General features: G+C 53.5%; 9 protein-coding genes across 9 annotated transcripts; 4 read left to right on the forward strand and 5 right to left on the reverse strand.

The window, feature by feature from the left end:
* Positions 1 to 140: 140 nt before the first annotated feature.
* Positions 141 to 1,287, reverse strand: QC763_123765 (uncharacterized protein; the record flags this gene model as incomplete). The annotated part of the gene is made up of 3 exons (XM_062908943.1): positions 1,012 to 1,287; positions 582 to 919; positions 141 to 505 (listed from the first exon to the last, which is right to left on the reverse strand). Exons 2-3 carry the CDS (start codon positions 658 to 660, stop codon positions 141 to 143), a joined length of 444 nt encoding a protein of 147 aa, XP_062772120.1. The 5' UTR covers positions 661 to 919; positions 1,012 to 1,287.
* Positions 1,288 to 4,849: 3,562 nt separating this feature from the next.
* Positions 4,850 to 7,548, reverse strand: VPS17 (Vacuolar protein sorting-associated protein 17). Its single transcript, XM_062908944.1, has 3 exons — positions 6,612 to 7,548; positions 6,098 to 6,551; positions 4,850 to 6,034 (listed from the first exon to the last, which is right to left on the reverse strand). Exons 1-3 carry the CDS (start codon positions 7,158 to 7,160, stop codon positions 5,133 to 5,135), a joined length of 1,905 nt encoding a protein of 634 aa, XP_062772121.1. The 5' UTR covers positions 7,161 to 7,548; the 3' UTR covers positions 4,850 to 5,132.
* Positions 7,549 to 7,619: 71 nt separating this feature from the next.
* On the forward strand, positions 7,620 to 10,707 carry MEF2 (Ribosome-releasing factor 2, mitochondrial). Its single transcript, XM_062908945.1, has 2 exons — positions 7,620 to 8,156; positions 8,218 to 10,707. Exons 1-2 carry the CDS (start codon positions 7,892 to 7,894, stop codon positions 10,509 to 10,511), a joined length of 2,559 nt encoding a protein of 852 aa, XP_062772122.1. The 5' UTR covers positions 7,620 to 7,891; the 3' UTR covers positions 10,512 to 10,707.
* Positions 10,708 to 11,991: 1,284 nt separating this feature from the next.
* On the reverse strand, positions 11,992 to 16,046 carry FOX2 (bifunctional hydroxyacyl-CoA dehydrogenase/enoyl-CoA hydratase fox2). The gene is made up of 4 exons (XM_062908946.1): positions 14,931 to 16,046; positions 13,642 to 14,865; positions 13,167 to 13,589; positions 11,992 to 13,037 (listed from the first exon to the last, which is right to left on the reverse strand). The coding sequence occupies exons 1-4, from the start codon at positions 15,087 to 15,089 to the stop codon at positions 12,162 to 12,164; spliced, it is 2,682 nt and encodes an 893-aa protein (XP_062772123.1). The 5' UTR covers positions 15,090 to 16,046; the 3' UTR covers positions 11,992 to 12,161.
* Positions 16,041 to 17,742, forward strand: QC763_123800 (uncharacterized protein). Its single transcript, XM_062908947.1, has 2 exons — positions 16,041 to 16,782; positions 16,888 to 17,742. The coding sequence occupies exons 1-2, from the start codon at positions 16,458 to 16,460 to the stop codon at positions 17,481 to 17,483; spliced, it is 921 nt and encodes a 306-aa protein (XP_062772124.1). The 5' UTR covers positions 16,041 to 16,457; the 3' UTR covers positions 17,484 to 17,742.
* Positions 17,743 to 18,099: 357 nt separating this feature from the next.
* On the reverse strand, positions 18,100 to 20,492 carry QC763_123810 (uncharacterized protein; the record flags this gene model as incomplete). Its single annotated transcript, XM_062908948.1, has 2 exons — positions 20,297 to 20,492; positions 18,100 to 20,075 (listed from the first exon to the last, which is right to left on the reverse strand). The coding sequence occupies exons 1-2, from the start codon at positions 20,403 to 20,405 to the stop codon at positions 18,100 to 18,102; spliced, it is 2,085 nt and encodes a 694-aa protein (XP_062772125.1). The 5' UTR covers positions 20,406 to 20,492.
* A 1,523-nt stretch (positions 20,493 to 22,015) lies between these two features.
* NBP35 (cytosolic Fe-S cluster assembly factor nbp35) lies at positions 22,016 to 23,059 on the forward strand (the record flags this gene model as incomplete). The annotated part of the gene is made up of 1 exon (XM_062908949.1): positions 22,016 to 23,059. The coding sequence occupies one exon, from the start codon at positions 22,016 to 22,018 to the stop codon at positions 23,057 to 23,059; it is 1,044 nt and encodes a 347-aa protein (XP_062772126.1).
* On the reverse strand, positions 23,035 to 24,335 carry QC763_123830 (uncharacterized protein). The gene is made up of 5 exons (XM_062908950.1): positions 23,936 to 24,335; positions 23,731 to 23,827; positions 23,540 to 23,673; positions 23,162 to 23,464; positions 23,035 to 23,106 (listed from the first exon to the last, which is right to left on the reverse strand). Exons 1-4 carry the CDS (start codon positions 23,936 to 23,938, stop codon positions 23,279 to 23,281), a joined length of 420 nt encoding a protein of 139 aa, XP_062772127.1. The 5' UTR covers positions 23,939 to 24,335; the 3' UTR covers positions 23,035 to 23,106; positions 23,162 to 23,278.
* QC763_123840 (uncharacterized protein) lies at positions 24,191 to 26,088 on the forward strand. Its single transcript, XM_062908951.1, has 6 exons — positions 24,191 to 24,641; positions 24,725 to 24,733; positions 24,791 to 24,835; positions 24,886 to 25,300; positions 25,356 to 25,563; positions 25,621 to 26,088. The coding sequence occupies exons 1-6, from the start codon at positions 24,438 to 24,440 to the stop codon at positions 25,754 to 25,756; spliced, it is 1,017 nt and encodes a 338-aa protein (XP_062772128.1). The 5' UTR covers positions 24,191 to 24,437; the 3' UTR covers positions 25,757 to 26,088.
* The last annotated feature ends 1,823 nt before the right edge of the window (positions 26,089 to 27,911 follow it).

The raw sequence follows: 27,911 nt of genomic DNA on the forward strand, positions 1-27,911 counted from the left end.
AAGGGAGCAAATCTTAAGGGACCATCCATGCGCTCCATAGCAGCGCAGAGAGAAGCTCCATAATCTCGGGATCTCATGCAAGGAGGCTAACGAGGGTTTGTTGCTTCGGTAGGACATCCCATCATCCATGTCCGAGGACGCTACGGCAGCAGCATCGCGACATTCAAGGGTAGAAAAGCTTCACCCATCCGGCGCCGGAGGCGGTTCAAAAGCACCGAGAATCCCCACCAGCGCCACTGTTTGGCTTCTGCGTCTCTGCACTTTTGATGTGGACATATGTGCATGTATGTGTATGTATATGCTGTGGCAGCTGTGTGCAAGTACGGTAGGTGAACTGTGGTGGCGGCGTGCTGTGTACTGGAACCTTGAGTGATGCGGGAGAACGGGATACGCACCGCAGGCCCCTGGCAAGTATGGGTACCTTGAGCACGTTCCAGAGTCGCAACTGTCGAGGACAGTGTATGTTGGAGATCAGCCAGGCCAGTCCTGGTGCAATCCGAGAGCACTTGGGGCGAGGGTCTTTCCCGTCTGGGTCTGCTCGAACCGTCTGAGTGGACCGCTTTTCGACAAAAATGAGGTACTGTCCGAGAAGGGCACAGAGTGCCGGGATCTCGACGCAATGGAGGAACGAATAGCTGGCTTCCATGCAGCAACATGCATGTATATGTCAAGTACGGCTACTTGGCCGCGGCTTGTCTGCAGACAGCTAGGGTACCTATCACTTATCGCCAGAGGCTGGGTGCTCAGACAACAATAACCGGGAAGAGGGAAACCGGCAGATTGCGAAGCCGACAACGGCTTGCGGCCGAGGGAAGAAGAGTCAGAACGATGAGAATAGAAGCCAGGTCGACCGCCAACGGGGACAGGGTAAGTCGGCGGTAACGGTAATATCAGACGGAAGGCGGGTGCCCAGGGCCGGCTGTTCCAGTGCTTAGCGAGGCTACACAACTCCCGGCCACTACAACGTCGTCCGGGATATGACGATATATGTATAGGCAGCAGAACCCTCACCTCGCCCCGGCAGGTGGAGAGATGCTCGTGAAGAGCTTTACACCGATGGGGAGCAGAGGATGCCTGTAGAGCCGAAGGTGGTGTGGGCCGAATTGTGCACTCCTAAGAGCGATCGCGGACTTGGGTCAAAGGTGTCAAGCTGTCTTGATGGGTGGACGGAGAGAGGACGGGGAGGGACGAGAAGTCTGGAGGAATTATGAATGGGGCGGGGGGGTTGGAGAAGGGTGTGTGGGGATGCGGTGTTCGCATCTGGGCTGTGAATGGCGTCGATGACGAGTTAGAGGGGCAAGCCAGATGTAGGCAAAAGGGAGGTAGGTGGGATAAAAACCTGGAGAGAGACGGAAAAGAATGAAACGCTCGAGTCAATCATGAAGATTGCGCGGTACCTAGGTACAGAGCACCTGCCTTGCCTAGGTACCTACCTACCTTAGGTATCTACGGCTACCGCGTCTACCCTAGGTACTCACTCCAGGTTGAAGGCAAGAACCCTATCTGTTGGTTCTCTGCACCTTCGTCCTTTTTTTTTTTTTTTTTTTCTTCCGCTTTTCCCCTGCCGCGCTGCCGATAACGCGATCCAGGGGTGACAAAGTGCTGACATCTCCTGGGGAAGAGCCGGGCCGCGGTTGGGGTCGCTCTGGGGAACGGATGTGTCTCCGCACAGTGAAGTAGCCTCCCGGGTGCAACCCAAAAGCTGTTCTCCAGCTCAGCTCGGAAACCTGCCTCGTTTGTACATATTTTCTGGCTGTGTGTACGCTGATGCTTGTGTTGGAGGTAGAGCTCTCTATCTGTGGCAGATCGACGCGGTGGAAGGAAACCCCTTGGAGATCACTCGCTAGCCTCATAGTAATAGCTCTCCAAATTCTTGAACCCCACATGTTGCTAACCCCGCTCCACCACAGAGCATGGGTTCGTTCCAAACGGCCCGGAAGTGGGCCGGTCAACATGCCCCAATACGACTGGGGACCCGTTGATATCTCAACGGCTACGACGACAACAGCTCGCTCGACATGGCTCGAATTCTAACCCGTCTGTGATGAGTCTGTCCGGATCTAGAAATGTCCTGCGAACAATTCATGCCGAGCACGGAAGAAATCGCTCTAGCGGTCAGGAACCACGGGCTGTCAAACTGAGGAGACAAATGAACGATATGCACCGTGTATTTTGCCGGCCCTATGGCGAAACCTGCGCACATGGCATGGCAGGGGTAGCTTCCACTTTTTTTGGTATTTGAAACGGAGCACCAACTTCCAGCAGTGCTGACGAAGCCAGATTCGCCGTGATTTGCCCTCTCGAAGAAAGTATATCTCGGGAGAGGTGATGTCCAGCCGCCGCTGCACAAAGACTGAGTGAGTGCCGGAAGACCTCTTACTCGGAGGCGGGATGCTGCGGCCCTGGAAGCGGCCCAACAGCCAATTACGATACGAACATGCACATTTATCGAGTCCTTATCAAAATACCGACAAGATACAGCGGTCGCACAGTGGGTGCCCGAGATCGATTACGCCGTGTTGATCTTGAGTTCCAGACAAGACGACTGATAACAGGACAGGTACATAGTCCGTACATGCTCCTTATCGAACGCACCCGGATCTTTGTCGGATGCTTCCTCGTCCCTCCTGTGCAACCCAACCGAGGAACATGAGGTTGGAGAAAACTGGGGTTGGACGACCCAACAACCAGCGGCTCTAAGAAGAAGAAAAAAAGCAACAACGCCCAGACCTGCCCCACGATTCCATCATCGTATCGCGCTAGCAGGGGCGGGAGCGGCGTGTGGGGCCACTAGGCACTTCGGACCAAGATAGGCAGATCCTAGCTGGCGAGATTTTCCAGCACTCGATGACTGAAGAGACTGATGACGAGAACGACTCCTTACAGAGCGCTCTCGCTCAACTCAAATATCCCGCTCATACATCAAACGCACGCGGCAGTGTTGCTTCAGAGTGGCCAGTATCTCATGACGGTTCAAGACACGTCTCCCTCAAAAGGAACGCTCAATGAGGAAAGCCGGGAGATGCTGCTGCTCAAGGTGCCTATCTCGCAACTCGCAAAGCGGTCCAGGTCGTCAGGGCTTACGGCCAGCTGGCCGATATTCCACGAATATACACGCCATGAACTCTCACGTCATGGGGCTCCTAGCCTGTAGGTTGGTATCCCCGCTCCTTGTTATGGAACCGATGGTGTTGTCAGGACCCGGGACCATCGGCGCCAGGTCTGCATGGAAGGCGTAGTGTAGGCCAATCCCACCATCAAATTCACGAACACCTGCCGTTGCATCGGGCCAAACTGCTCCGGGTTCCCGAAGGCCTAGCTACATGCTTAGGAACCGCTTCCGTCGCTCCGGCGAAGATTCGGCCCTGCCTCCACAGAGAGCAAAGTCGATCTTGTTCCCATGTGCGCCGGCGAGAAGAGTTGGAATTCGCTAGCGTTCTACAGATGTTGGAAGGGCATTGGGTGCCTTGCCCCTCGCTCGCAGCGGCAGCTGTGTTTTAATGGAGTTTTTCGCAGAGGTTACCAGTACCAACAATACTCGCTCGTACGAACACCAGGATTCACTACTGTGGCACTACGAGGCTGCACCGGGTGAGTACACCGGAAACCCTGCATCTCTCCTGCAGATATAACAAAAAACACAGGGCTATACGGATTCCGTACATACACATATAGCTGCACGACACCACCATGCAAACCCCCCCTGGTAAATCGGCCAGGGGGGTTTGTCACCGCACCTACACAATACACCACTTACCGAGATGATGGATAGGCGAAGCGGTGAGCGTGCAGAGCTCGCTTCCTCGGTTTCTGATCTGGTCCAAGAGAGCCCCTTGGACTTCGCAACCAAAACAGTGGCCGGTGAAAGCAACGTTGACGGCAGGCTCTATGCGACCGTCCTCCAGACCCTTTCCCCGGAGCCTCGGCCTCGCCTCGAAGCGCCCGTTCGCTGTTGCTAACTTTGGTGCTCGGTTCTTTTGCCACACAGGTCGACGACAACCAAAAGTATGCCGGTATAGTGGAATCATGAGCGCCCGGCCGTATCGTGCTCACTCGGACTTTGAAGGGTCCCCGCTCGCTGGTAGCTTGCTGCCCGTCCCCCACGAACAGGACGGGACGGCCCTGCCGGGTGTGTCTACCGGTTGGACGCTGACGTTGGTGATGTGATCCGAGCATGGCAACGGGAAGCTTAAAAAGGTAGGGGGAGCAGCGGATGTAGCAGCTTGACAGCTGTGTGGTAGGGACGGGGAGCTTACAAGCGAGCATGTTTTGAGCCGCCCTCTGCCCTGGTGTCGTCATCGTTGAATCCGTTTCCCCATATGTTGCTAGATGGGCATTGGTCTGCTGTCGTCATCTAGCTTTTAATACACGCGGTAAAAGAATAGATGAAGAGGTTCAACTGCCGGTTTCATACGTCGTTGATCCCCCCCAGACGGGACAAAATATATTCAGATAGATACAGATCCGTCCAAAAAGGGGTTTGACAGAAACAGCCCAACGCGCCTCGAGAAGCATATACTCCCTGCGGGGAGGCATGATATCAGACGAGTCCCCTACCTATGCTACTGTCAGACGGCACGGTGCTTTGACCCTTGAGCAAGTATCTATACATGTACATCTGGAGTCGAGCCGCTATCTCTTCATGACCATCAGCCATTACCTAATCTTTTGCCAATGTCTATAAGGGAAAATCTAACCACCAAGCACACCTTTTCCTTCGGTATCACAACATTTAAGTCATCAAAAACACACAGGCTGACTCATCCAGTATCATGTGTGAAGAGATGGCCTTTAGGCTACCAAAAGACCCCCGTGGTTCATGCTGTTGTGTCACCGAAGTCAAGCCGAGGGCAGTGTAACCATTGCTGTACGTGAGTTGTAAACCGAGCATTTTCTGCATCGTCATCTTCCTCCTGCTGCGGCTGCTTCTAACTTGCTTGCTGGCTACTGCGGGACTACTACTGTCGTGTCCCTCTTACATCATACTTCTGCATCTTCGGCCATCCCGTCTTCTGGGCAATAGTTCTTTTTCATCATGTAATATCTCGACTCGTTGACCCCCCTGTTTGATCACAGACATTTCTTCCACACCACGCTCCCAATGTTCCTTTATCCTTTAGAATTTTGACAAGTTAGAAGGTGCTTGTAGCCAACCGACTGGCCGCATTTCTCGCATCGACCCTGTCCTCGTCGTCCTCTTCCGCTAAACCCGGAAGATTCCCAGCCACCGAACCGCCGCCACCGCTCAACGCCCGCGTCCTTGCCCCCTGATCGTAACCGCCCTCTCCGCCTTCCTCCCCTTCCTCGGAAACGCTGCCAGCCATAAAGCTTCCCGAGACACTCCTGCTCATGTTGCTGTCGTGCCGTCTAGGAACACCACTCCAGGCGTCGCCCTTGGGTCCCTGGGAGGTAGCCATGCTGACCCGTCTGACAGGCGGATGAGCCTCTCTCCCGAGACGCGAGAGCCCACCGCTAGAGTCGATCGCTCGAATGTCGGGTCGCACAGACTCGAGGAGTGCCAGTGTGCGCCTTTCGGCTTCAATTTCGCGAATCACGTATTCACGGATGGAGAGCCGTAGATCGGCTGCCGTGCGAGCGAACCACTTGCGCCGTTCGTGAACCAAATTTTGTGTGACGCGGGTGGTCTTTTGGTAGAGTGCCGTTTCTGTCTCACGCGCTTCGTGCAGGGCGCCAATGGCTTCGTCGACTTTCTCGCGGCGGACATTGGAGGAGGCTTTGAGGCGGTCGGCCGCGTTGAGTTTGCTGCGGGTTTGCTCCTGGGCTTGGAGGAACTCGCGAATCAAAATTTGGCGGTTCGTGAGGGTCTCCTTGACGATGAAGGCATCCTGAGAGTGGTATTGGAAGGGGTCACCAATGGTGGTAGCCTCAGCTGTTGCTTGGGCGGCGTGGAAGTCGCCGACGGTCTGGACGATCTTGCCTAGCTTGCGATAGGCATTGGCTAGCCCTGGATGGAGCTCTTGAACGTGCATGTTGCCAAGTTTGACGCCAAAGTCGGATTCGGCAAGTCCGAGACCTAGAGTTCATCGTCAGAGATTTGGGTTTCCTTGACCGTAGCAAAGAACAATCGGGCACATACCTCTGCGTGACTTGACAAGCTTGTCAACCTTGTGCCCAGCATCCATCGCTCCCAAATAAAATAGCTTGACAATGGGGCGGGCCTCCTGCAGCTCAGGAGTGTCATCTGGGGGCGGGGCAAACTGCTTCAAGATCTTTCTGCGCACACCAGTAGCCGGCTGCTTCTTTTTTACCATGGGGCTGTAGCCGAAATCGCTCTCCACGAAAAGCACCATTTCAGGATCTCTGGCCAACACCTCGCTGCTGCAGACGTAGTTGAACCACCGCTGGAGGAGCGCCTTGACACGAATCTCATCCTCCTCGGTGCCCGCACCGGCGGATGTCAAAGCTGGCGGTACCGCCGGCACAATAGCCTCGGGGTTGGCCGAGATCAAGTGCTCGGCAAGCTTGATGAATTCAGAGTGGAGACGGCGTACATCGCGGTACTGTGTCGTTCTAAAGGCAGGGAAGTTTGTCTTTTTCTTGTAAGCATCCGTCTTGTTCCTAACGACGTATAACCAAGAAAGGGGCCGTACATGTACATCAAATCTCAAAATAGGATCCTTCCTTCCCGTCCGTTCCAGCCCAGTGATCTTGGCCTGCAATTTGAACTGGGGCGCCTGCGATCGCCGGGGCTGCTGCTGTTGCGGCCGGTCTTGACTCTGGGGTGCCCCTTCGGCCGCAGGATTTTGCGATTGTTGCTGCTGCTGATGCTGATGCTGAGGTCCTGGAGATGATGGCCCATGGTCGCCAGCCCCTGAAGCGTGGTTTTCCGTGTAATGCTGGACGCCGCCCGGCTCGTCCATACTGGGCTCCACGCCATGGGATTCGGCAGCTGAGACAGTGCTCGCAGTGTCTGGTCGCTTATAATCAGAGTCGCTTGCGCCGAACCCGCCATCGTCGTGGAGACCATTGTTGGAGCTGTGGGAGGGGAATCGGTAACGGGAGGGCGGGGCATCGCCCGTCAGCCCGGCGATGCTGGAGCCGAAGCCGGTCTGATCCTGTCTGGGCGAGGAACTGGGAGAGTTACCCCAAGGCGAAGCCTCGGCAGCATGGTCGTCTGGTATCGATGCGCTGTAGTCCATGGCGGTTTATTATGTGGTTCGAACTAAGATATGCGGATGTTCTGTTGAGATGACGTGGGAGGTCTAGTTATTGCGCAGTTGTTGGGAAGCTTGTCGGTCCCGGCAATGACGTGCGGTGTGACAGGGGAGCTCTTGGAGGGAGTGGCCGGGCCACAATAGCAAGTGTTTCTGATAATTCAACTCGTTTCGATCCAGGTAACTTGGCCAGTCGCACGTCGTCGTTGTGGCCGTATAGCGTAGCGTGGCGTGTCCAGCGTGAAGCACCTGAGGTGAGGTTGGATGTGACCGCGGGTGGCTTGTGTCGTTCGGCGCCTTTGCTCCCTCTGGAAACAATGGAAATGGAAGCGCCAAGAGATATATGGCTGGGATTTGGGAGCGGGGTACGCACGGTCCACCTGAAGCTCGCAGCATGAGCTCCTGTCCTAAAGCTACCCTGCCTGACTGCTCTAAAAATCGAAACTCAATTCAGAGACAGCTCTGTTGTTCAGATCTCCGAGTGAGAAAATCAACAGCTGTCCTTCTGGCTACGTCTTCTTTTAGTCTAGAGGCATGGTCCCCTTCCCTTCGTTCAACAGGACCTAAGCAGTAAGCTCGGCAGCTTGGTATGCAGAGCTGATTGGCTGCTGACTCGTTGACTGAAGCTATCCTCGGGTTGGTAGTTTATCTCTTGTGGGCTCACAGCAGCATACCTGGTATCGAACAAGCTGAGCCGAAGGGATCAAGGCTTGGGAATGTTCACCACCGTCTCATCCCATGTCTGCCGCCACGGCCAGGGGAAGCTCTTGCTTCGTCTCTTAGTTCTAAAAAATGCCCGGCTGTGCAATTCCAACAGCTCAATTGGAAAAGGCATCAGGAGCTATGCAACCGAACATGCTCACCACGAGGCGAGGATTGAGAACATCCGCAACATTGGCATCATTGCCCACGTTGATGCTGGCAAGACTACGACTACGGAACGCATGCTCTATCACAGCGGCCGTACAAGGCATATTGGAAGTATGCTTTGGACCATTCCGCCCACTCCCCGGTGGTAGTCACAGATATTGACAGCCTTTAGATGTTGACCACGGCAATACCACGACAGATTTCCTTCCCATGGAAAGGGAGAGAGGAATCACCATTCAATCAGCCGCTGTGACTTTTCAATGGCCACCAAAATCCGTCTTACTCAACGGTCAGGAGTCAAAAACCATCAACCTCATCGACACCCCTGGCCATCAGGATTTTCGTTACGAGGTCGACCGTTGTCTGCCTATCCTCGACGGTGCCGTCTGTATTATGGATGGTGTAAAAGGGGTTGAAACCCATACCGAGCGCGTCTGGCAGTCGGCCCATCTTTCTAACATCCCCAGACTCTTGTATGTGAACAAGCTCGATCGCGACGGTGCTTCCTTCAAGCGAGCAGTTCAAGAGGCGGCGGCCAGGCTCAAAACCTGGCCTTTGCTCTGCCAGATTCCCTGGTGGCAAAAAGACGAATTCGTTGGTGTTATCGATGTCATTCATGAAGTTGGCCTCAGATTCTCCAAGAATTCCGGTGCCATGACGGTGGTACCGAAGGAGACCCTCGCCACACACAACCCTGCCCTCAAGGATGAGATGGAGAAGGCCCGTCTCCACTTGATTGACAAGCTCTCGGACCAGGATGAAGGCATTATGGAAGAGTATCTCGAACGTGACATCAATGTGTCTTCCGGAACGATTAAAAAGGCTATCCGCCGGCTAATTATCGATGGAGAGGCCAAGTTCACCCCAGTGTTTGCTGGCTCAAGCCTGACCAACATCGGCGTTCAACCTCTACTTGAAGCTGTGGTTGACTACCTCCCCAACCCTTCTGAGCGGCCAGAGTTGCGTCTCATTACAGGTTCCAAGACCGTCACGTTTTCTGAATTCATGGAGACGGCCCCGAAGAAGAAAGGCGCCCCGCACCAAAAGCCAGAGCCAGTATTGTCGGTATCTCACGTCTTCAAGGTGGTGGATAGCGGGGCACGAGGCTTGATGAGCTGGGTACGCACATATCATGGCAGTCTCAGCAGAAGCAGCCACATGTGGAACAGCAACATGCACGTCTTTGAAAAGCCGCAAAACATCATGCATGTTTCTGCCAAGGATTACCACGACATCCAAACCCTTCCAACCGGGCACATCGGGGCCATGACTGGCCTCAAACAAGCACGCACTGGAGACACGTTGTTGACATTCCCGGGCCACCAAGCACAGGCTCCTGAGGCGTACAGGAGCGTTCGCATCAAGGCTCCGGAGACCCCTCCAGCGGTCGCCTTTATCTCGATCGAACCATATACCAAGACAGCTGGCGACAAGATCGTGGATGCCCTCCAACGTCTCTCCAGAGAGGACCCAAGTATTAGATGGCACAAAGACGAAAGATCGGAGCAGCTCATTCTTTCTGGCATGGGGCTTCTCCACCTCGAGATCGCCCAAGACCGCCTTTTAACGCATTACAAGATCGAAAAGGAGACGGCCATCTGGGGTGATATTGAGGTTGAGTACTCGGAATGCCTCTTTGCCCCCACTCGCCCCCACCATCATGAGTACGACCGTGCTCTCCGTGGTGTTGCTGGCAGAGCTGCTTGTACAGTCCTTCTCGAGCCCCTCAAGGCGTGCCACCACGACACTCTGCTTGAGTCCAGTATCGAGCGCGACGGCAATGTTATTCACGTCTCGATTCCTCTGCCCCAAAACACGGATGAGCTTCCATTTGACACCGAGACAGTCCGCCAGCAGCTATTCAACGGCGCCATCGCCGGCCTCTCCCGCGGTCCCCGCCGCAGCGCCCCTGTTAGAAAGTGTCATGTTCACATTACCTTTGACCCAGAGAAGGACTGGAGTAAGAACTCTACGGGTGGGCACATCACCAACGCCGCGCTTTTTGCTGTGCGCGCAGCGCTGAAGGAAGCCCATGAGAACGCTCAAGTCGGTATACTGGAGCCTTTTACAAACTTTACCATTCACTGCCCCGAAGAAGCATCGCATGCCATCCAGCACGATATTAGCTCTGCGCGCGGCGGTCAGGTGATGGAGGTGCGCAAGCCCGAAGAGGATGACTACTCTGGCAGCGTGGACGGCCAGGGCGGGGAAAGGATTGACCTAACCAGGGTCTATGTTCCTCCTGATCCGTATGAGGGCGTGCAGAGTCTGAGGGACGAAGGTAAGAAGATGAGCGGCAGTGTGAGGATGTTGCATATCATGGGCAAGGCTCCCCTGAAGGAGATGATGAAGTACGATGGGCATCTGAGGAGCATGACGGGCGGCAGGCATACCCTCACCCTGGATCCGGGTGAGTTTGAGCTTGTAACGGGTCCGAGGGAAAAGGCTCTTGCTTTGGAAGGTTGAACCTGGAAGCTGGGTGAAAAAATATCCGTGTCGCATTTGGCTTGCTTGGTTACCATGTTGTAAAGGATGCTGCAAGAATAAAGTCAGACTGGTTGTATACAACACAACTGAAGTATCAAAGTACTGGTACAAATCTCCGCGTCGTTCCCGTCAGGGTGCCATGCCTACAGCTTCGTCGTAAAGCCATAAACGGATAAGGTAGCCGGTGTCGGCCAAAGACCTTAGCGCTTGGTCCTCCCTGTCATGACAAAGAGCAGGCCAAACCAACAAGACTGATATCACGACACGCCATGAACCGGTTAAGAGCTCTAAACCCCAACGTGCCATTTCACTTTCTCAAGCATGAGGGCGAGGTGGCAGTCGTTTCCGTGTTTGACCCCCACCTTTACGACAGTACCAGCGGGACGGACGAGTCTGTGCTTCTGCCTTTTGGTCCCCTGACTTTATCCGGATTGATGTTTAATACACGGATGGGGGGTTGAGGTTGAGTCCATCCATGGGACGGGAGGAGTGCTGCCGTTTGGGGGTCAGATAATGTGGGGGTTTAGATGTTAAGAGGGAAACGGGAGCACCAAACGGAAGAGTCAGGAAGGGTGGTAGTTTAGAACATTGGATCGGATTGGCGGGATGGGGGTTCAATGAATACAAGCTTGGCCGTTGGTTGTTGTTGGTTGTGTTATACTACAGATCCATCGGGTCTGGGCACTGCCGGGCCGAGACGGGACGGTTGATGGAGGTGAGGTACAAGGAGTTGGACAAGGGAATATGTTGCAGTAATTGCACCTCACCTAACCACTACATTCAGAGTACAGTTACAGGCATATTCGACATGTTTACATTTTGTACCGGTGGCAAATCCAATTTGGTTCCAACGTGGCATAAAACGGATACCTTAGCAGGCGCCGCGGGCAGCCTTGAGCTTAAGTTCTCTTTTTGCTCATGAATCGAACAAAAAACATTTACTAAAATGTGCGACTGGGTAGGTAGTCTATCCGATGTTAGTCTGGTGACTTGAATAGATTGCTGCTTGTCCATTGCTTTACCAATTATTATCCTACCAAAAGAGCCGCTCTCGCAAGGGATTGCACCCATTACAGAAATAAACTAGCTTATCTCAGGGCGGCTCTCGGTTTTCCCACTTGGTAGTACGAAGTTTAGGCATTGCATAGAGGTCAGGACTCTTCAACCTGAGCTGCTTCAAGGTTTCCGGAACAAGAGGCTCGGACTGTGGAGGTCATTTTTGTTTGTTACCTTCTCTCATTTTAATTCTAAGCTGCCGAACAAGAGAACCCGGAGAAAGACGCGTTGTGCTTTGGATTTGATCTCCTCCATGGGCTGCTTACTTGTCAGGCCAACAAAATCGTTGCATGTGTGATACCTGAATCGACTTGTACTTTTGTGGGTAATGTTGACCTGATGAAAAGGGTCAAATAGGGGTAAAAGTGGATACCACGAGACTTGATATGGGCTGCAAGTTAGATATCAACAGAAACCTGGAAGGTGTAAACATAAAATCTGTGTGACTGGACCACACTTCCATTCCTATCCAATTATGATATCTGTCTGTCTGACTCCTTCAACTTTACTATAATCATACACATTCTGTCCCTCAAACTTATTTACACCCACGTTCTAACATCATCACTTGAATTAAAGCAACTCCGCCGCGGCACCGCCAATAGCCAGCTTGCCAGTCTCCTTGACCTTGGTCTGGAAGATGACCTTGTTTCCTTCCTTCCACATCTCGGTGACGAGGGTCTGACCGGGGTTTACTGTGCCCGCAAATCTGACCTTGACGTTCTTGAACTTGCCAAACTTCTCGTAGACGGCCTTGCCAGCAATACCAAAGAAACACAGGCCGTGGAGGATGGGCACCTTGAAGCCACCCATCTTGGCGAAGCCGGGGTCGATGTGGAGGGGGTTGTAGTCACCGGACAACCGGTAGATGGCGGCCTGCTCCTCAGTGGTCTTCTCCTCGACAACGACATCCGGGGCGCGAGCGGGGGGCTTGTTGGCAGCAGTAGCGGCGCCACGGTCAGCAGGCTTCTTCTGCCCACCGAAACCACCGCACCCTCTGAGGAAGACGGTCATCTCGTTGTAAAAGACCTCCTCGCCAGTCTCAGCGTTGGTGGTGGTGATTCCTTGCCTGACAATAGCGGCGTTGCCCTTGTCAACAACCTCGATGAGCTTACCCTTGGAGATGAGCTTGCCGGCGGTGGGGACTGGGTACTTCTTGACCTCGAGGTACTGCTCGCCGTGGAGGAGCATCATGGGGTTGAAGTTGGGAACGAGGTCGTCAAACGAGTAGGGGAACTCGGTATCGAATGGGGGAATGACGCCGAAGGTGGGGATGGCCTGGAAGTCCTCAGCACCCTCAAATACGTAGCGGAGATCGGTGCGCTTGGCACCGATACCAAGGTTGTAAAGCATGATGTCGCGCTCGGTGTAGTTGAACTCAGTTCCCTTGCTCTCAGTCTTGAGGGCTTCTTGCTGGGCTTGGAGGTACTTGTTATCGCCGCCGGCGCCCTGAAAATTGACACAACAGCAGTTAGAGATCAAGTTCAAAACGTTGAAGGCTCATACATCATTCCATCATTATTCTACACAAAACACTATATGGTGACTATGGTACATGAAAAAATGGGGTGCTCATACCTTTCCCGAGCCGGACTTGTTCTCCATATTCGCCATGATCTTCTCGAGACTGTCCTGGGTCTTCGCGGGATGGTCGGCGCGGTTGTCAAAGGTGATGATGTCGTTCCAGTTCTTGACAACCTCCTCAGGAGTCAGGGGAACGTCGACGGGGAAGCCGTGACCAGCAGTGCGCTGCCACCTGGTCTGGCCGACCCAACCGCTGCCAACCTCGTAGAGGCCACCGGTGGGGTTGGGAACCTTGTCGCTGGAGAGAGCGAGGACGAGAGGAGCAATGTAGTCGGGCTTGAAGGCCTGGACAAGCTCCTCGGGAAGGATGGTCTTGGTCATGGCAGTACCAGCGTTGGGGGCGATAGTATTGACGAAGATGTTGTACTTCGCACCCTCGAGCGCAAGAGCGCGAGAGAAGCCGAGAATGGCGCATTTCTACATTCAAGTTAGCATTTCAAACCATCTCACGTTCCACGAAAAGACTTACGGCAGCAGCATAGTTGGCCTGGCCGAAGTTGCCATAGATACCACTGGTGGAGGTGGTGTTGACAACACGGCCGTACTTCTGCTTGAGGAAGTAGGGCCAGGCAGCCTTGGTGACCTTGTAGGTACCGCGGGCATGGACGTTCATGACTGGGTCCCAGAGGTTGTCGTCCATGTTGGTGAAAGCCTTGTCGCGAAGGATACCGGCGTTGTTGATTACGATATCGATACGGCCAAAGGTATCAATGGCAACCTTGACAACAGCATCACCGTCCTCGGCGGAGTACTTGGCACCGACAGCCTTTCCACCCATGGCCTTGATCTCATTGACAACATCGTCGGGGTTAACGAGATCGTTAACAACAACGGAAGCGCCAGCACGGGCAAAAGCCAAGCAGTAAGCACGGCCGATACCAGCACCGCCACCCGTGACGAGAGCAACACGGCCAGTGAAGTCGATCTTCTCACCTTGCTCGTTGGGGCCGAGCTTCTGAGACTCCTCCAAAAGGGTGAGGAAGTCGTTGGGTCCGCTGGGGTATTGTGGGTTGGAGAAGTCGGTGACCTTGTTCCACTTTTTGAGAATGGCACCAGGGGTGTAGGTGTCGTCGCACTTGAGGAGCAGGCCGCTGGACCTCTCCCATCTGAGCTTGGCGATGTGACCACCACCGACCTCGAAGATGGAACCGCTCTCGCTAGTGTTGTTCTTGTGAACCAAAACGGCAACGAGGGGCACAACCCACTCAGGCTTCATGAGCGCGAGAACATCTGGGGGCATGATGGTCTCGGTCATGCGGCTGGCAGCAATGGGAGCAATGACATTGGAGATAATGTTGTACTTGGCACCCTCCTTGGCGAGAGTCTCCGTGAAGCCAACCATGGCGAGCTTGGCGGCGGAGTAGTTGGCCTGGCCGAAGTTGCCGAACAGACCAGCAGCAGAAGCGGTGTTGATGACGCGACCGAACTTTTGCTTGCGGAAGTGAGGCCAGGCGGCACGAGCGCACTTGTAGCTGCCCTTGACGTGGACCTTCATGATGAGATCCCAGTCCACATCCTTCATGTTCTTGAAGCTGACATCGCGGAGGATACCGGCGTTGTTGATGAGGATATCGATGCGGCCGAAAGCCTTGATAGCAGTCTCGATGATCTTGTCACCATCCTCGACGCTGTTGTAGTTGGCAACGGCCTTGCCACCGGCGGCCTTGATCTCGTTGACGACAACATCGGCAGCCTGCATGACAAAACATTGTCAGTGATTGCCAATATTAGATTGAAGACTGGCACGAAAGAACTCACCTTGGAGTCGTTACCCTCGCCCTTGAAAGAGCCGCCGAGGTCGTTGACAACGACACTGGCGCCGCGAGACGCAAAGAAAGTGGCATAAGCCTTGCCGAGACCGCCGCCAGCGCCGGTGACGACAACGACTTGGCCGTCGTATCTCAATTGTTCCGCCATTGTGTATGTGTGGTGTGAGGAATGGTGGTGAAGGAAAAGGAGAGGGATTAGATTCGTGAGGTAGAACTATACGAATGGCGGTTAATAACGAGCCGGATGCATCTGTCTTCTAATAAGGACCTGTGGATGTCCTTTGACGTCGGCAGGTGTGCTGGAGGGCAGCCAGATGACCCCTGTCCCCCTGTGTCCCAGTGCTGCCGGACTGTTAAGCCGAGGCACACGCGGTTGCCAGTGGCCGCATTCCATTCTCCACAGCCGTCTGTTTTGCCGAGAGCGGGGGCGCTAGTGCCCCCAGCCGTTCCCTTTCTCCAGGTTCCATTTCTTCACATGCCATTCTGCAATTCGACCCATGCCCCTGTTGAATCCGTCCATCCCAAGCCTCAAACCCCGTGAGGACTTGCAGCGGGAGAGCTTATCCCCAACAGCCCAGCCGGGGTTAATGTTAAGCTGCTGCAGTTTTTCCTCAGGGTTTCTATGCCTGCACAGAAGCCTGTGGTTTTCCGTCCGGGGACGACATTTATGTACGAGTCATAATAGTCAACTTTATGTGTTGCCGGGGACCGACCTTGGCATCTCTTCTGAACAGATTTTGAGATGTCAACTCGGTTCGGTTATAAAGACAAATCCAGGACTGCCCGGACGGACCGGACCACTCGGAGGGCCTGGGCTATTTCTGGGCCCGTCGGACGTGCAAGGCCGAGTTCGACATGTGGTGAGCCGGAGTGACCCTGGCGCAGAGTCACATGAGTCGAGCTTTGTGTGGCAGCAAGCGAGGTCAGCTTGAGTTCGGGGCTACCAAGCTGTGCAAAGACCTGCTTCTACTTGCTAAACCGAGAGTCTCAGGGGCTTCGATAGCCAGCTTGATGAGACCAATACCTACCTTCTCACTGATGCCGACGCATGGCGGACATCGGCGAAAGATCCAGAGTTTGCTGTCGGCTCGAGCCTTATAGCTGAACGGGATTGGCCCGCCTGGAAGAATGAAGAAAGCGCAAACCCCAACCTCTAAACGCGGAGAAATCCTTTTCCCCACACTTTCCACCCCCACCAATTGCGGCTTCGACCCACTCCCACGCTCCAGAAGCTGCCCGCTGTCGTCATCGCTTTGGTCCTTTTCAAGACGTCGAGGCTTTGCAAGGCTGCAGCTGTGTCGCTGGACCACAGGTCCAACATCTGCAACACCAACCTTAATCTTCGAGAGAGCTGTATCCGTGTTTTGTTACGTAGCGAACCAGCAACAGTGTAGTTTTTCTGCTTTTTACACTCTCATTTTCTCCGCTTTTGGTATCTCCAGGACAGCCCAAGCGAAGAGCAACGCCCGGAGCTACCATTCGTACAGAACAGAGCTATAAGAAAGCAAAAGCAAGAATGGCACAATCTTTTGACGTTCCGCTGCAGTCGCGAATCGTGGACGATAAATCGCCCATCTGCATCCCATTCATCCTGTCACGAATCGAGACCTACCAAAAACAGCATCCATACACCTCCCGGCCATTCATCATCGGCCTGAACGGGGTCCAAGGGGTGGGCAAAACGACGCTGGTGCGGGCCCTGGCCGAGACCCTGCAGAGCCGGGAGGGGCTCCCGACGCTTGTCGTGAGCATCGACGATTTCTACCTGACGCATGCCGACCAGCTAGCCCTGGCGGCGGCCAACCCGGACAACCAGCTGGTGCAGTATCGTGGGGAACCCGGTACGTTGTGTTTTTCCTGATCCCCCGACCGATGTCTTGGCCCTCCGTCCCCTTATCCAGTCGATTTACAAAAAACTCGCATGTATCCCTAACCCTTCCGAGCAGGAACCCATGATATTCCCCTGTTGACCTCCTTCCTCTCCTCACTCACATCACCCTTCCCTCCCGAGGGCATCCACATCCCCAGCTATGACAAGTCTCTATTCTCCGGCCTAGGCGACCGCGCACCTCCTTCAACCTGGACTCATATCACCTCCCCACCCAAGATTGTGATTCTTGAGGGCTGGCTCGTTGGATTCCGTCCGCTGTCGCCTGTTGCTCTTGAAGCCAAGTATTGTTCCCCGACCAGCAAGACGCTTCACCGGCACTTGCCGGCTCATTTGATGTTTATCAACTCCTGCTTGGAGAAGTATCAACAGATATGGGACCAGTTTGACGCCTTTGTGCATGTTGATGCCGAGGATCTAGGCTGGGTGTATGAGTGGAGGATCCAGCAGGAGCAAGGCCTGCGGCGAGAGAAGGGGGTCGAAGGTGGCATGACGGATGAGCAGGTAAGGAAGTTTGTGGATTGCTACTTCCCAGCTTATGAGTTGTACATCGACGGGATCAGGAACGGGGTGCTTGGCGAGAGAAAAAAGGCGTGCCAGCTGAGGTTGGTGGTGGGGAGAGACAGAGCGGTCAAGGAATCTGTGGTGATTTGACAATCTGCTGTCATATATCTTGGCGATTTGCATTCATAGATGGCTGTCTGTCTCTAGGGGTATCATACTTGGGGTACATTAGCTTTGGCACTGCAGCGACCAACGGTGAAGTAGTAATCACGCCAACATTATCATTGTACATAAAACGAACCATGTAGAGTAGACAGGCCGGGGCCCTGTTGAGAAAAGTAATACACAGCAAGAAAAGAAATAGCCCAGCACAGCTCCACTGCATATGGACAGACAGACAAAAGGTCACCACCTATCCACCGTTTTCCTCCAGCCTCATCCGTCGTGCGCAAGTCTTTCCTTCTTCCGTGCCATAAAATCGTGTCGTAATTTCATTAATCATGTTTTCCCCATAGTCGTGCAATGTTTTGGCAAGTTCCGTGACGTTCCGCGTTAGATTCGTTACTGCCGTTAAGAACAGGGCTGCCGCCCCAGTCACTGTCGGTCGTTGATTAAGTTCAATGAAGCAATGAGAAGAACCCATAGAGACGAGAAGATATGGTCAGCTTCCTATACACACACCGGCACGCCTACGCCTACCTATCCGTAGCCCCATCAACACCACAAAGTACACCCTGCCTGCCTGCCACTTATCCGTCGACGGCCTTTAAAACTCCAGGTCGGCATCTTTACCCTGCATCATGGTCTGACCCTCGTGTTTCAAGTCCTCCAGGGTCCGCCCAATTCCCTCAACCTTCCCGCGAACCGCCTCCTCTCTGGCAGATATCTCATCCTCGAACTGGGTGATAAGCTGCCTCTTATCCCTCCTCGCCTTCCTAAACTTCTGCACCACTGCGCCGAGTTGCTCCAGAAACCAGTCGCCTGCCTCGTCCCACTCATCAACAGAGATGCGCGCGAAAAATTGGTGCTGGTCTATGCTTCCCTGGTTCTTGTAGTACTCCATTCTCTGCTCTATGCTGCCACCAGGATGCGGCGGAGGCTGTTGCTGCTTCATGGCTGTTTGCTGTTCAATGACAGCTGCCGCCTGCGGGTCAAAATCGAAGGCCTCGTTTCGCAAATCAGAATAGCTCATCCTGTGTAGCTCAGCGTCGTTGTAATCCAGGCTCTGTCGGCGCTTGAGAGATTTCGTTGCCGGCTTCAGGGGCTCTTTGACAATGCGACGGTTGGAGCTGCTGGTGCGACCTAGCGGAGCAGCAATCGCGGCGGTAGCTACCAGGTCTTTCTTGACTGCAAGAGGAAGAGGGAGGACAGGAGGAGGCAGTTTCCGAGTGGCGACACGCGGCGTGTTTTGGAGGGCCTCCGTTAGCTCCTCCGGGTCAACGCCGCTGGTGGTAGCGAGAACCCCGGCACGGGTGTCGTTGAAATTGTGGTCGTCGTCAAACTCGAGAGGCGTCAGGTTCTCAAAGATGGTTGATCGCTTATGCTGCAGCTCACGCTCCTGTTCAACCTCTCTTTCTCTCTGGCGCTCTAGCTCGCGCTCGCGCTCACGTTGCCTTTCACGATCTCGTTTCCTTCTCTCCTCGAGACGGACCTGCTCGAGATGCTCACCCGCCTCAACTGCTCTCTCTGGAGACATGGAAACGCTCCCAGCACGCCTGGGAGAGTACTGACTTCCACTGGGCGAGTAGGTAGCGTTCTTGAGACCACGGGTGTCGCGGTAAGGGAGACGGGTGCGTCTCAGTGCACTGTTCTTAGTGGGGGTCTCATAGATGGACCGGTCATCGTGATATGCATCATCAGTCTTGTCACTGCCAGGCGGGATATTGGCCGCTGTACTGCTGGTTACAGGAACGGCGCTTTGGTGATGGGGTGCAGCAACTACCGTAAGCATGCCATTGTCGGCAATAACAAATGGCAGGTTCTCATTGGCGGACCCATGTTGCTGTTGATGCTGATGGGGTTGGTGATGCTGAAGTTCCCTCCGGCTGGTCTGGGCAGGTGCCGGTGGTGGTGGGAGTGCTTGGTGTTGGCGTTGATATGTACCCACAGGAGGTGGGAATCCGCCGGCAGCGTCAGTGCTGCTGAACGGGCGAGCATTGCTGGCCTGACGCGTGTGAGTTCTATCAGAAGCAGCCCTGCTCTCGGTGTCGTTGAACATGGAGGCTACAGTCGAGTCTTCCCAGGCGTTCTGTCCACGTGGGGGCTCACAAGCGGCCGTGTCCGAGGCCGTAGTCCGGGTCCGCTGCATCGGATGAAAGTGTTGTGCAGGGAGGCTCCTACTCATTGATGTCGGTGGCGGCTGGCCGTGGTGGTGGGTGGAGGGCGCGACGGAGGAGTAACGACCACTCAAACCCTTGAACACCGGTATTGAGCGGGAATCTGCCGTTGCAGTTCCAGGCGTGTCGTGTTTGTCCAGTTGCCGACCTGTCGCGAGGATTTCATGGGGGGGTTGCAACTGTGGAAGTGGTTGTTGTTGTTGCTGTGCATTGTTCGTAGCGTGGCCGTTGCTCAGCGGATGGTTTTTCCCAGACAAAGCACTGGCAGGTGCGGATGTTGCTGGCAGGCCCACAGCTCCTACCCTAGGACTACTATCTCCCCCCGTTCTCCCAAAAAGACCGATTGCCCCGAGCTTCTTTTTTGCTGTAGGCATCATCCTCATTCGCATGAAGACGCAGGTTGACGCTGGTTGTTGTTTACTTGTTTACGTGGGGAAGATGGGAACTATGCGGCAGCGCAGCCAACCACCAGTCAGCGACAAACGACACCCGCAGGACGCGTTTATGACGGGCAAAGATTCAAACTCAGGGCAGGTTGGGAACGAGGTCCCGAAAGGAAAGCTGCGGGCTGGCTTGTTATTATTATGAGTCCAGCTCGCGCTGGACGAATGGATGGGTGGTGCGCACCGTTGGGCTCACGCCTGCAATTCGATGATTCGGCAGCAGTTGGGTTGAAAGAAAAGAACGGCAGCCATGTGCGTGAGGGGAAAGGGGCACAGCCGTGGGGTTTCTTCATTTTTAGAATGTCACTGTAGGTATGGGGAGGTCGGAATTGAGTGCTGATGGTTCTGGCCTCGTTCGTTCCACTTTGAGAGTGGGAGACGGCGACATGGTTGACTTCGTGGTTCCAATGGGCAACCGCTGCGGCTTCCATGTTACAGGGATGATGGATGGCTCAACCCGCAGATTGCTTCTCCGACACGTTGTCAAGTGAGCTTGCCCTGCCCAAACTGGTTCGCAGCTGGATTCAAAGGTTGCCCCATCCTCTTCCCACAACCGCATCATTCTCCCATTGACAAATCCCATTGCTTGAAAAGATGTGAGTAACGGTCGCGTCCAACCCAGCCGAGCCATGCATCCTCTGCACATATCTACCTAACGTCCCCTGCGCTCGAACACAGTTCAGATACGCCCATAGACGCCTAATAATGAAGACACCCTCCCCGTTTGCTTCGATTTTGGACTAACCTGCATTTCAGATACATGATTGGTACGTTGCGATTATGAGGTCCAATCAAGACATGAGCGCGAAAGTACAGGTGTCAGTCGAGTACATGCCGCACCACACCATGGATCAGGACTTGAGAATCGGGGTGGAAGACCATGCTTGTCTCCGATTGAGAGCACTCAGAGACGCGCCCAATTGGCCTGTCTGAAGAGTGTATGTGGTCTGCCATACCCTCCATCTCTCAAGAATGCTTCATGTCCCTTATTCAGCTTGCATCCGTGAGTCAGGCTTGCCGATATCTGGCCACCTGACTAGGATCTCATAAACCTCCTCTTATGGCATCGTCTTTGGAAGAAATTCCGGCAGGGGGCATGCTTTTGATGTGCGAGGTTATGCTGTAAGGAACATCGCCATGGTTGGTTGCATCCACATACAATAGGCTCGGGGCTCGAGGCTGTATTCCTAAAGTCCTTTCGGGCCATGACCAAAGGGTGAAGTGATGGTATCGGGGATACCACCGGTCTACCTATCCTTGTGGCGGTAGTTTACACCAAGCTAATGTCGTCAATTGCCGTCGGTGTCAGGTACTTGTTGAATATCTACCGAGCACCTTCAAATCCATTCTGCATCTAGATGCCCAGAACAGCAGAACTGTACCGGAGCTCATATGGGGCGGGAAACAGGAAGGCTGCCAGCAGGTCCATCGGGTAATGCTTTCGATATGAATCTTGTTTTTACTCTGCTTACTATTCTCTTTTTTTTCCTTTCAAACTCATTAACAATCCCTAACTAAACCTGTGGATAAGTTGGAGGCGTTGCTTCAGAGAGAACCCAATAAGAAGATGTTGGTTGGATCAGGATCCGGGATCGGCAGCCAACGGCGATACCCTGGTCTTAGCGCCCCCAAGCGCAACCGCGCCCACTGGAATGCCCCGCGCCATGATAAGATAAGCTCCCCCACTGCCCATGATAACTCCGGTAATGGGGGGGCGATTTCTAATCAGCTCGATTTTCAACTCTCCTGCTGGCGCATGCAAGAAACTACCATTCACACACCATCAGCAATCCTCAAGTTGTCGCTTCCCGTCGTGTGATACTCTACATTCATACTCTTCCTCACCAAAGACACATACCGCAGGCGCGCGCACCCCAGCACGATCTACACATCCGCGAACACGATGGCGCCATCCTTGGAAGCGCCCGACGACGAGGTCAGGGATGTTCTAGCCAACCCTCTCAAAAAGAAGCCAGACCTTGTCGCGCCAGAACCAGAACACTGCCCGGGACCCGAGTCCGAGCAAGCGGGCACTGCAGACTCGTGCGCCGGCTGCCCCAACCAGCAAATATGCGCCTCCGCTCCGAAAGGTCCCGATCCAGACCTCCCCCTGATCACAGCCCGTCTGGCAGATGTGAAGCACAAGATATTGGTGTTGAGCGGCAAGGGAGGAGTAGGGAAATCGACGCTCACGGTACAACTCGCGCATGCGTTCGCGACAAACCCCGATACAACAGTGGGCGTGATGGATACGGATATTTGCGGGCCAAGTATACCAAAGATGTTGGGGGTGGAAACGGAGACGATCCACACCAGCAATGCCGGTTGGGAGCCAGTATGGGCGATGGACAACTTGGCCGTCATGTCTATTCAGTTCCTGCTGCCAAACCGGGATGATGCGATTATCTGGCGAGGGCCGAAAAAGAACGGCCTGATCAAGCAATTCTTAAAAGATGTCCAGTGGGGAGAGTTGGACTTTCTCTTGGTCGATACCCCTCCGGGGACAAGTGACGAGCATCTCAGTGTCAACACATTCTTAAAGGAAAGCAAGATCGAAGGAGCAGTAGTGGTGACCACGCCGCAGGAGGTGGCTTTGTTGGATGTGAGAAAGGAGATTGATTTTTGCAGAAAGGCCGGGATCAGGATATTGGGAATTGTGGAAAATATGAGCTTGTTTGTGTGCCCAGGCTGCAAGCATGAGAGCAAAATCTTTCTCGACCACACCGGAGGAGGCCGAGGACTGGCAGAAGAGTTGGGCATTCCATTCTTGGGGAGCGTACCCCTAGACCCAAGGATAGGGATCGCCTGCGACTATGGGGAGAGCTTCTTCGACTCGTTCCCCGACAGCTCGGCCTGCAAGGCGCTGAAGGGGGTGGTCAAGGGGCTGGTAGAACAAATTGGGCTAGATCCTGAGGTGCTGTTGCCGGAAGGGGATGGCAGTAGCTAAGAGACAATACTTTTCCTTGTTGTCGGCACTGTAAATCTCTACAGCATCTGCGTGTTGTTAGATAACTGGCACCTACTTTGGATAGAATTCATGTAGAACAACCTTGATACCCATATGTCAGAGGCATACAAAATTCATAATTTGCTACGACCCTGAATGGGGACTATGACATGTCCAAGCCCATGACCCTTCCAACGCCGGCTCTAAAACATCCGCATGTTAGGCACCGAGTTTTTCCGGGATCTCCTCCAGCTCCTCTGGGGTCTCTAGATCCAAGATCTTGGTGACTTCGCTCGTGTTTCGCATGAGCTCCTTGGCACCGGCGTACAGCATCCTCAGCTCGCTGTTGCATGTGGTGGGCATGTAGTAAATCATGACGTATGGTACGGATAATCTCCCGGATGGCTGAATATGTATGGTTAGCATACCGGACATATGCTTGATGGAATCACAAGTATGTGGTGTTTGGAAGGCCCATACAAGAGTTAGAGGGTAGCTCAGGAGGATGAATCGGGGAGAGTGGTCAGGGAGGTCATCGGCGATTTCATCGAGGGATTTGTAGACTGTGCCATCTTCATCTTGGCGAATCTCCTTGGTTTGTTTGTCGATGAAGTCTAATGTGCTCGATCAGCAAAATTGCGTGGCACCGTGCGAGATCAGGGAGGATGTACATATCACGGCCTGAGGGTCATTGGAGCGTGAGGTGCTGAGGCGGAATTTGCGGAGATGCTGTTTTGTTGAGTCGGAGAAGGTGTAGAGTGAGGAAGACTGTGCTCATTTATGATAAGCTACGAACTGAAGACATATTTTACACGAAGCCATCATGAGGGCATGAGAGATAGGGGCCCGGATAGGTAATAGAGGAGGGGTAGGTACCATCTTGCCGGTTTGGTTGAGCGTGTAGTAATGAGAAAGAAGCTGGGATCAGCAAGTGACTTATAAAAGACGCTTCCTGTGACCAAGGGCGACAGCAGTGATGGTGAGAACGCGTGGGGTGCTCAAGGGAGGTTGAGTTGAGCCTCAGTGGAGCTCACATGCATGAGATACCAGTGCCCCGCACTACGGTCCGCACTCAGCTGCCGTAAGTAAGCCCCGCTTTATCGGGAATCAGTAAACCGCCAGTGGACGTCACTTGCAGGTTTGTAGCTGACTCCATCTTTCTTAACAGGGCATCACCCCAGAGAGCTTATCCAGTCTTGGAATTGTGAACCTATTCCCGAGGTCATCCGTAATTGAGGTTCCGATCGTCTGTGCTGGTCAGACGTTCCAAAATCGGAAGCAATCCTCCCTGCTATTGGCCACAGACAATCACCCACTCCGCGCGGTGTACCTTGCTCGCTTTACCAATTCACAATCTCTTGTCCTTGAACTAATCACCATGTTCTCCCGTCTCAATCAAGTTGCAAGGCATCTTTTACGTCCAATGCCACACTACGGTCATACATCTGCTGCTGCCTCGTCGGTATCGAAACGCAGTCTGTCCAACTACCGATATAGCAGTCTCGATGCTTCAGAACGCCAAAAGAAGAATATCGTCACAGGGGCATGTCTGATAATAGGGAATGAAATTTTGAATGGGAAGGTATTTGAACTAGTCGTTTACTTCTTTGCATCTGTTCAGCACGTAGCGGCCGTCGATAGCTGACATATTCGATATGTGTACAGACCAAGGAGGTAGGCTTCCCCAAACATGCTCATGCATATTTTCGAGACTAACCTCCATATTGACAGGCCAACTCACATTACCTTGCAAAATGGTGTTTCTCCCTAGGCATTGTATGTCGCCCATCTTCTCTATTGGACCCATACTTACACCATCATCTCAGAGCCTCCTGAGAATAGACATCATTCCTGACGTGGAGGACGATATTATTGAAGCGGTGAGACGACTGAGCCATAACTATGATATTGTCGTCACCTCGGGCGGTATCGGCCCGACACACGATGACATAACCTACGAGTCCATCGCCAAGGCCTTTCACCTGCCCCTCGTGCTTCACGGAGAAGCTTACTCTCTCATGAAGAAAAAGACGGCCGAGCACAGGGATCCGGTACGGGCTGCCTTCAACTTTGACGTTCCGTCCAAAGAGCTTGATGGAAAAAAGAAAATGGTCTTGCTGCCTCATGACTCTAGTCGTCCAGTGGAGGATCAGGCGATTCTCGCCTGCCGAGACAAGTATTGGGTTCCTGTCTCAGTTGTCAATGGAAATGTATACATCCTGCCAGGCATACCTGAACTCTGTACTCACCGCCCTGTCCTGTTTTCTCGACACTCATGTACTAACTAAAAGCACAGTTAAGCACCTTTTGGACGGCCTTACACGGCATATCAAGCCTCGAGTGCAGAGCAATGGCAAGATCCGCGTGACCATCAAGACCCTCCAACCGGAGAGCCAAATGGCGGATTACCTGACTGGCCTTGCAAAGAGGATGGCGCCAAAGGATATAGATGTTGGAAGTTACCCCAAGTTTCAGGTTGAGAATACGGTTGTGCTTGTTGGCGAGTATGTGCAGCTCCCCTGTTGGCGGTTGTGAGAAGAACGGTACTGACAAGACAGCAGGGACCGAGCCGAGCTTGAGACAGTTATTCCCGAGATATTGGAGAATCTGGAAGGGACTCTGGTGAGCATCGAAATGCCCGAGAACCCCGATGAAGGAGAGACGGAGGTTAAGGCTCCAGGTGGCGAAGAAAGCTGAAAGTCCGATGTAAGTCACTGGTGTATTGGCCTATGGAGTTGGGTAGTTCATGGTACCTGTGGCAGGGCCAAGCCATGTATTTTCAAGTCTGGCCTCGAATGATTTGTACTCCAATGGAAAGAATCATGGTCTTGCGCCTCAAAGTTTCATTGCTTTCGAAGGGGTATGAGACAGCAGAAGAGCCTCAGAAAATCCAGGGCAGCTGTACAGTACCAACACTGGGCAACTGCGCGTGGCGTGCATCAAGAGGCAGCCAGGCTCATCGAAAAACGTGGGGTGACGAGCGGAAAGCGGAAAGGAGAAATGAAAGGGGGGACGCCACTCAACCGAACCCCTTCCACACGCATTCTAGAAAAGTTCCAGAAGAGTTTTTCACAGGCTACATTAGTACAACATGGGACGCTCCAAGCGAAATGTCATTGCGAAGCGATGCGTCTTTGCCCTAGAGCGGATCGGATCAGTTGTAACTAAACATTCGATATTGGTGGTTGCTTCGATCGGCCAGGAGTCCACCGAGGGCGTTCATGGATGCTTTACGTATCAAGCGGGCTATGAAGACAGAACCATGCGTACGGAGTAAGTAGTTGGCGCCTGGTAATGATGTTGAGATGAACTGCGGGTTGGCCAACAATTTCGGTGGTGAGGACCCACGCTGTGGACAGAAGAACTAGACACCAGAATATCAAAGGCTCAATACACCCCTCAACTATCATTTAAAGTTTCTGGACAATCTTTAAATGCTGATTACTTTCTATTCAAAACATTTGAACTATCTTTGAAGTCTCATTACCTATCCAAATACCCCGAAACTATCTGTAAACGGTTTTATTATTCCCAGGAGCAGTCTCTAACTTTCTTGTCCACGGCGTGGGACCTTGACGATGTTGAACTTCTTGTCTCCACTGCCCCACCTACCTTATCTCGCTAGCTTGGGGCCTGGACCAGGGTTGGTTTTGGAGGGGTCAATATTCAAGGTAGATCCAGGTTCTGTTTGACCCAAGATGACGAGAAGGTATACAAGTATCCTGGCTTTACACTCAAGAGAGTGTCCTACTGCCATCTGTATTTCTTCAGGGCCACTTGAATCAACTGCCTTTCGCGGGGTAGCTGCTCCGAGTCACTGGAACCGATGGCAGGTCGACCGATGAATGAACAGAACCCGAGAAACCTTCCCGAAGCGGTTATATAAAAATGTGGAGACTATCACTTGAGACCACGCCCACCCACTTCCCGCCCCGTCCTGGTTCCAACCGGCGATCCATTTGCAGCATCAGAGACCCCAAATCTCTTTGATGGTTTTCGATTCTTGCCCAGCAAAGGCAGAGCTGCGGCACAGCGCAACGCAAGGGAATGTGATCACTGGTGCCGCCCACTGCAGGAGGCACAAGGCTGAAAGTCAAGCCAAGGTGCCTGCTGCAAGTTGGAGTTGCTTTGGAGGGGATTGGGACACGATGAGACACTGGTTACAATGTTATCCCAGGTTGTTTTGTGTCTAGCAAGCACATCGCCCTAAGTAAACAGGCGATTCCATGAGCATCAAACTTTTCCGTCCATAGTCGCAGTCAAGTCGGACTCTGCAAATCCCACCGAAAATCAGTTGCCAGTGAGATTTGTAGTGTACATCGCTGAAAACGGCAGCAATTCCTGACTGACTAAGTTCGCGGGGTTGGGCCAGGGCCTGGGTTAATTTGCCAAATGTAGAAAAGAAGCCGGGGGGATTGACGGGCCAAGGAGAACGATTCTCTGTCGGTGTGTGAACTGAGGGCGGGCAGATGGATGACTGAAGAGAAACATTTTGAACATACCATGTGGTAGGACAATCTTGACCTGACGGCCGGAAGAAACTCGAGCGGGCAAAAACCCAGGTTTTGCCAGCTTGTGGAACTAACTTCAAACACCACGTTGCGGCACGTTGTTGACCTGCAGCTGCAGGAAGGATGGGAGCCGGCCAGAGCCTAACGAGACAGGACCGCTCACACAGTGCGTGTTGTTGTTGAGATGCACGCCGAAGCTCATCCGCCTAGGAGATCACGAGGTTGACGGCTCTGGGCAGTCTAATTGAATGCAAGGGAAGAGTACATCTTTACGGGGCTCAGCGACGTCTTCTAGAAACAACGTTGCAACCCACTTCCTGTGGCCACTTTGCAGGCTGGCA

This window comes from Podospora pseudopauciseta, chromosome 1, assembly GCF_035222475.1.
Source record: "Podospora pseudopauciseta strain CBS 411.78 chromosome 1, whole genome shotgun sequence".
Taxonomy (NCBI): domain Eukaryota; kingdom Fungi; phylum Ascomycota; class Sordariomycetes; order Sordariales; family Podosporaceae; genus Podospora; species Podospora pseudopauciseta.

Excerpts from the sequence above, each read along its gene's own strand:
- QC763_123830 (XM_062908950.1), bottom strand. Across the intron at positions 23,674-23,730 it reads TGACCCTCAGGCCGTGATAT|ACTTCATCGACAAACAAACC; the intron begins GTACATCCTCCC and ends CGAGCACATTAG. Across the intron at positions 23,465-23,539 it reads TGAGCTACCCTCTAACTCTT|CCATCCGGGAGATTATCCGT; the intron begins GTATGGGCCTTC and ends ATACATATTCAG.
- VPS17 (XM_062908944.1), bottom strand. The coding sequence starts at position 7,160 with ATGGACTACAGCGCATCGATACCAGACGACCATGCTGCCGAGGCTTCG. Across the intron at positions 6,552-6,611 it reads TTTTGAGATTTGATGTACAT|ACAAACTTCCCTGCCTTTAG; the intron begins GTACGGCCCCTT and ends TACAAGAAAAAG. Across the intron at positions 6,035-6,097 it reads GCTTGTCAAGTCACGCAGAG|GTCTCGGACTTGCCGAATCC; the intron begins GTATGTGCCCGA and ends GATGAACTCTAG.
- FOX2 (XM_062908946.1), bottom strand. The coding sequence starts at position 15,089 with ATGGCGGAACAATTGAGATACGACGGCCAAGTCGTTGTCGTCACCGGC. Across the intron at positions 13,590-13,641 it reads AGGCCAACTATGCTGCTGCC|AAATGCGCCATTCTCGGCTT; the intron begins GTAAGTCTTTTC and ends ACTTGAATGTAG. Across the intron at positions 13,038-13,166 it reads ACAAGTCCGGCTCGGGAAAG|GGCGCCGGCGGCGATAACAA; the intron begins GTATGAGCACCC and ends GTCAATTTTCAG.
- QC763_123840 (XM_062908951.1), top strand. The coding sequence starts at position 24,438 with ATGTTCTCCCGTCTCAATCAAGTTGCAAGGCATCTTTTACGTCCAATG. Across the intron at positions 24,836-24,885 it reads GGTGTTTCTCCCTAGGCATT|AGCCTCCTGAGAATAGACAT; the intron begins GTATGTCGCCCA and ends CCATCATCTCAG. Across the intron at positions 25,564-25,620 it reads ACGGTTGTGCTTGTTGGCGA|GGACCGAGCCGAGCTTGAGA; the intron begins GTATGTGCAGCT and ends ACAAGACAGCAG.
- MEF2 (XM_062908945.1), top strand. The coding sequence starts at position 7,892 with ATGTTCACCACCGTCTCATCCCATGTCTGCCGCCACGGCCAGGGGAAG. Across the intron at positions 8,157-8,217 it reads CCGTACAAGGCATATTGGAA|ATGTTGACCACGGCAATACC; the intron begins GTATGCTTTGGA and ends GACAGCCTTTAG.
- QC763_123800 (XM_062908947.1), top strand. The coding sequence starts at position 16,458 with ATGGCACAATCTTTTGACGTTCCGCTGCAGTCGCGAATCGTGGACGAT. Across the intron at positions 16,783-16,887 it reads GCAGTATCGTGGGGAACCCG|GAACCCATGATATTCCCCTG; the intron begins GTACGTTGTGTT and ends CCTTCCGAGCAG.